The following is a 6,000-nucleotide window of genomic DNA, read 5'->3' as shown; positions in this document are numbered from 1 at the left end:
TGTAAGAAGGGCATCACATGCTCCAAGGCCTTTACGAAAACCAAATTGCAAACGATGGAATAGATGATTACCTTCAGCAAACCTATTAAGACGTTTTGCCAGAAGACGTTCAAAAACTTTAGATAATATGGGAGTTACAAACAGGATGGTACTGTTGTGGTGGTATTTTGCACTGTCTGGGAAGATCTGAATGTAAAGGAAGGTCAGAATTATAAGAAATCTTATGCAACATGGATAATGAACTAATTGAACCACACTGCCAGAGATTAATATCTAGATAACGAATAAGAAACTTAATAGACTGAAGCTCCTGTACAACAAATTGGGATGAGAATCAGCAGCTGAAGACCAGACAGGAGAACAATACTCAAAAGAAGGTAGAATGAAATAAATTTAATTTAAACACTTCTTTAGAATAGGTTGATCACCGAAAATCTTCCAATACTTTCTCAATAAGCCAATTTTTACATAAATCTGTCAAACATTTGCAGCTTATTCCCCCTTCTGTCAAACATTTGCTGCTTATTCCCCCTTCTGTCAAACATTTGCTGCTTATTCCCCCTTAAGCTGCAAATGTGTGACAGGTTTATGTACAACTGCATATTCTTGTATTCTTTGATTTACCCTGGTTTGTCCAAACATAACAGCCTGTCTGCACACTTATCTATTCATCTAGAAAGAAAAACCAGAAAATTAAAACAGCCAAAACACGAGAGGCAGCAAGACTATGCGTGTAATGCTTGCAGCCAATATCAAAAGTGAGTATAGTTTAGTGACAGGCGAGTAGGGCTTTCCCGTCACCTGTCGGTAGTTATAACAACCTTGCTAAATCTTTAATGGCTGCTCAAGCTACGTTGAAGTCATACTCCTATTACAGGATGATGGTTTGCTTTATAAGAACAATAAAAAAATTCAAATCATAAATAAGGAGAAAACATGATAGAAACTTTTTGTTTCTGGTCAATGTGTGACCAATGGAATTGTTTACCTGTGAGGTAACTAAGGAGTGTACAAATACACCCCAATGTCTTAGCACCTCTTTGCAAGAAGAGCTATGTTGCTAGATTAGGAAGAACAAATCTTTTCACTTCTTCGAATGAATTTTGGCAAAGTCATCAAAGTAATTGATGATATTAAGCTTCACAAGTTACTTGAAAAACATAAACACAGGAAACATTTGTCTTGACTCTTCTAAATAGACAATAACTTGTATTTTCATTGATATAAACAAGGAAAAAATGATTCAAACTACAGTACCATACACTGCAGAATATTTATTCCTCAAATACTTTCAATATCTTTTCTCTACTTAAACAATTCAATGAAGGTGGTCCCTCCAAGTAAATAAACATAAGCAGTGGTACTAATTCTTTGGGTATTCTACCAGATATAAAATACTCGGCAAGAGTAATTTCAAAAGGATAGCGTTCTTCATGTGCATTCAAAGTTGGAATAACCATAATAATTTGTCCTAACCTGAGTAAATCCTCGAACCTCTGATGATATTCTGGGCAACATTGAAGCATCCCTAAAATTTTCAACGGTGTATCATGTTTACCTTTTCTACTTAAACATCGTAATTGCTTTAGCTGTTCTAATCCCTTTCCATTTATGAGGCTTGGCATGAATACTGAAAAAACATCCTCATACTCTGAGTCAGTAATGCTCCTCATCTCTCTTGACAAGATGTCAATATATGGAAACGCTGTCAAGTCCTGTGAATCTTTTGTCAAGATAGCTTGACTAACAAACATGTCCATAACAGTTATAATTACATCTGCTTGAAGATCACAACTTTTATCTTCATTCTCATTATGTAAACCTTTCATTTCTTTAATCTTAGCTGCTTTGGAAGTTATTATATTTTGCAATATTTTAAGATTCTTAAGACAATCTGGGGAGTCAACATCTTCAACAATATAATTCAACTTAGGGACTAAATATAGCATTTCAAACAAAGGACTGTTTCTCTTCCTACTTAGTTTTTCAAAGTCTATTCCTTGAAATCCATGAATGGATGAAAATTTGTGTACAAATACATTAAGTGCAACACTATTTAATACTATTGAATACAAAAAACCTTCAATTTTCAAAGCCTTATAGGCTTCTGCAGGCGTATAATTTGCCATTACTCTGAGTCTAGCAAGTCTTTTTGGAAAACCTGGTATTTTACAAATTTTAATAATGGCTTCCAGATGTAACAATATATCCTGTAACAATTCGGCACGACTCAACCATGTGAGGAGGATATCCACGGGGCATAAACGATTTGAAACATTAACAGCCTTAATTGTTTTTCTTATGAATTTCTTAGGTGGTTCTAACAAATCTGAAAAGGAAACCATACGAGACATATCGAGACCCCTATACTGCAGATAAGCCAAAATGGATAACTTTTGTTTATTTCTTTGTATGTAACTACAAAAACCCCGTTCAACTACTTCATTTTGCGGGGTTAACCACCTCAGTATCAAGAATTTTACTGAACCAAATGCAATTATGCTGAAATATGGACTTGCGCATAAAGACCTCATATGCTTTTCTTCAATAACAGCAGCAAAGTTTTGCACAACATGGGAAACTATTCCAAAATCTATAGGTATTTGATTTGTGGAAAAGAGAGATATTCCTTGAAGAAAACTATCAATATTTCTGTTCTTGTACATTTTACATTTAACAAAAAGGTAAAATTCCTCACTTAGTTTCCATGTTAATGCTTGTTCTTCTTCTGCTATACAATGAAACTTTTTTCTAGAATGAGCCTTAAGTTTGGCAGCAACACTGAACTTTTCACTCTTATTGTAGAATTGCAATACTTCATGATATTTTGGGAAATCAAAACCCCACTGACACACTTCACAAATAAGTCTGTTTGATTTCTTATACTGAACCCAAGGAAAAACAGTTCTCCAGCTTGAAAGACACTGCTGGATGTCTGGGATAATATCACTACTTAATTCTGTGCAGTCCTCAGAATCCCCTGATAAAGAAGTTGACTCCTTGTAGTTCTCTCTAAGATGAAGTGGCAAAGGTGAGGGAGACTGGTCTTGGGGTAAACATGATTTAAACTCTGACACAAATGTTGTGCTATCATTTTCAAGAGGCAGTTGCACCATGGGCAACTTTGGTTTATCACTACTAGTTTGATTTACTAAATGCTCCTCATCTGCTAATGACTTAACATCTGATATGACTAGTCCAATGTTTATATCATCATCACTGTCTACTACAACAGTTTCTTTGTCAGTCATTTTACCAAATTAACTAAAATGTTAATTATATTTCATTTAGCAAATTTTAGTTATACATACACAGCAGCATCATTAGGGAAGACAGTGCTATTGATTACACCCTCCAATCCTGAAAAGAAAGGGTTTTTCATGAATACAATGTAAATTCTAAAATCACAAATTTTTAAAGTAATATGACAAATTTGGAGGTAATATGTATTTTTCCTAACAATATAAACCTGTAGCTATTTATAGGGGATATTGCTTTTGGCAAAGCTGAAAGACAAGCCATTAGATTTTAACGAGGGTTAACCCCTAGCACGCTAGTTAGCGGGGGTGGGGTGGGGGTAGTAGCTACCTCTCTCAATCACACACCCGAGTTGAGAACCCACTTTGCTTCGAGGTAGGATTTCAAGGGGGACTGGTGCTGGCGGGCCAATCTGTATAAATAGCTACAGGTCTGCATCATAAGGAAAAATACAAATTGCTTCCAAATTTGTCATTTGTTCCCGTCACTAAATACAAACCAACGCCATTTATCGGGGATGACTTACCATTGCCAATCTGGCTTTTGGCTTTGACTTGGGGTTTCCCCTTTAGGTGTTTTGCACATCATTGGTCGAAACCCCACACCTCGCTAAAACTGTGGTATGCATGGTCAGCGGCCAACACGTACTGTGTGCTCGTGATACTAGCCATGTGACTGTCAAGGTAAGAGCCCTTCCGAGTCATAGGAATCTTAAAAGGTCACCAAGACATACCCAATAGCCCCTTGTTAGGGTATGGAGAAGCAACAGTATTGAAACAAAATCAGGTTATACAAGGGAACAATGGTTTACCTGCAGTTGGTTGAAGTCAGCTTTGCAGATGACCCTCTGTGCTAATTCCCCAAGAGAGGGGAAGATGAAGAAAAGAAGGAGCCAGTCATTCTTAATCATTCATGCAGACTATTACTGGCTAACTTTTGCCCTCAACCCTCTGCTATTTGTCCATGAAAGCGCTTGAGGTGTTAAACCAATTTTTGTGCAGCCACCACAGGACCAATGGAAGACATTTTCATGTTCCTCTGGGTTACGTCTTACAGGTAGTGAGCGGTGGAGGTTCTCTGACGCTTCCACACACCAGCTTGTAGTACCTGCACCAAAGAGTATTTTCACTTCAACGCAGGGACGTAGCAATGCCCCTGACCTCTGAGTCGATGTGTCAGAGGAGGATTGGGGCCTTGCGATTCCAAGTAGAGATGGTGTTCTTCGCGATTCACTTAATGACCTTCCCCATGCTGACGAAGAGTGCTGGCACTCGGGAGCGAGCTGCAGATGTCTTCTTGAGGTAATACCTCAAACTCCTTACTGGGCATAGTAACAGGTGGTTTGGGTCATCGTTTACAGAACGGACACTCTTTATCCAGAATGATTTGAATCTAGGATTCACTACCCCCGGATTCTGAGTTTTAGCAATAAACTCGGGGATGGAGCTGAAGCTTACTTCTCCCCATCCCCTTGAATGGGCAATGACATAGGAGAGACCATAAAGTTCACTAACTCTTTTGGCTGTAATCAAAATTAATAGGAGCATCGTCTTCAGAGTGAGGTGGCAATGAGGAGGTCTCACTTCTGACAGAGGACAGGTGAGTTCATGACTTGGTATGAGGAGAGAAAGTTCTAGCGAAGAGGAAATATCTACTCGTTTTAGTTTAAAGGCAAGACTGAAAGCTGGGCAGTAACCTTTTACTGCCATACCGAGAGGAGCATCTCCTTCTGCAGGTGCACAAGGAACTCCGCTATTGCTAGAAGAGTAGCATCGAGGGGGGAGATGCCCCTTCCACAACACCAACCACAGAAGACAGTCGACTTTGCCTGGTAGACTAATGCTGATGATCATCACAGATGTCCTGCCATCCGTTTTGCAACTTATTGTAAAAATTCTCTCTGAGTGAGGAGATGCTGGATAGTCTCCAAGCGTGAAGTTGTAGCAAAGCTATGGCATTGTGGAAAACATTCACATGTCGCTGTTTGAGTAGATCGTGTCATGGAGGGAGTTCTCTTGGGAGCTCTGTTAGGAGCTGCAGAAGGTCTGGGAGCTATTCTCCATGATGCCATAGCAGTTATGAGGGTCATCGAGAGATTGACCAATGTTCTAGTTTTGTTGAGTACTCTTCTCATCAGACAGAACTGTGGAAAAGCGTAAACACCGATGCTGTCACACCGTTGTTGGAATGCATCTTGGGGTACGGAACTGGAGAGCAGTACTGCGGGAGTCTGAAATTTAAGGACATCGCGAACAGGTTCACAGTCCGGGAACCCCACTAAGTCAGGAGTTTGTTGGCTACTAGATGATTAAAAGACAACTCTGTGCCTACTATCTGAGTTGCTCTGCTCAGGTTATCTGCAAGCACATTCCTTTTGCCAGGAATAATGCGTGCTGATAGGGTAGGTCATCGAGTTGTCTTCTGTCCATCTCAGTCCTTTGACTGGCCAGACAGTACTTCATTGGATCCTTCTCTCTGGTTACGGTTCCTTTTCCCTTTGCCTACACATACACAGAATAGTCTAGCCTATTCTTTACTCATTCTCATCTGTCCTCATACATCTGACAACACTGAGATTGCCAAACAATGCTACTTCACCTAAAGGGTTAACTACTGTACTGTAATTGTTCAGTGGCTACTTTTCTCTTAGTAAGGGTAGAAGAGACTCTTAAGCTGTGATAAACAGCTCTTCTAGGAGTAGGACACTCCAAAATCAAATTATTGTTCTCTAGTCTTGGGTAG

The 6,000-nt window shown here is 39.2% G+C and overlaps 1 protein-coding gene across 1 annotated transcript in view; it reads right to left on the bottom strand.

Annotated features, from left to right (window-relative positions):
• Positions 1-1,237: 1,237 nt before the first annotated feature.
• Positions 1,238-6,000, bottom strand: part of LOC137651725 (uncharacterized) — a 90,210-nt gene continuing 85,447 nt past the window's right edge. The window contains exon 2 of the mRNA XM_068384949.1: positions 1,238-3,360. Coding sequence (XP_068241050.1) covers positions 1,275-3,251 — 1,977 coding nt within the window. The 5' untranslated portion in view covers positions 3,252-3,360 and the 3' untranslated portion in view covers positions 1,238-1,274. The remainder of the gene's footprint in view (positions 3,361-6,000) is intronic.

The sequence above is a fragment of the Palaemon carinicauda genome, chromosome 1 (assembly GCF_036898095.1).
Source record: "Palaemon carinicauda isolate YSFRI2023 chromosome 1, ASM3689809v2, whole genome shotgun sequence".
NCBI lineage: Eukaryota > Metazoa > Arthropoda > Malacostraca > Decapoda > Palaemonidae > Palaemon > Palaemon carinicauda.
The sequence above is the reverse complement of the archived record's forward strand: the minus strand, read 5'-3'. Positions and strand labels throughout refer to the sequence as shown.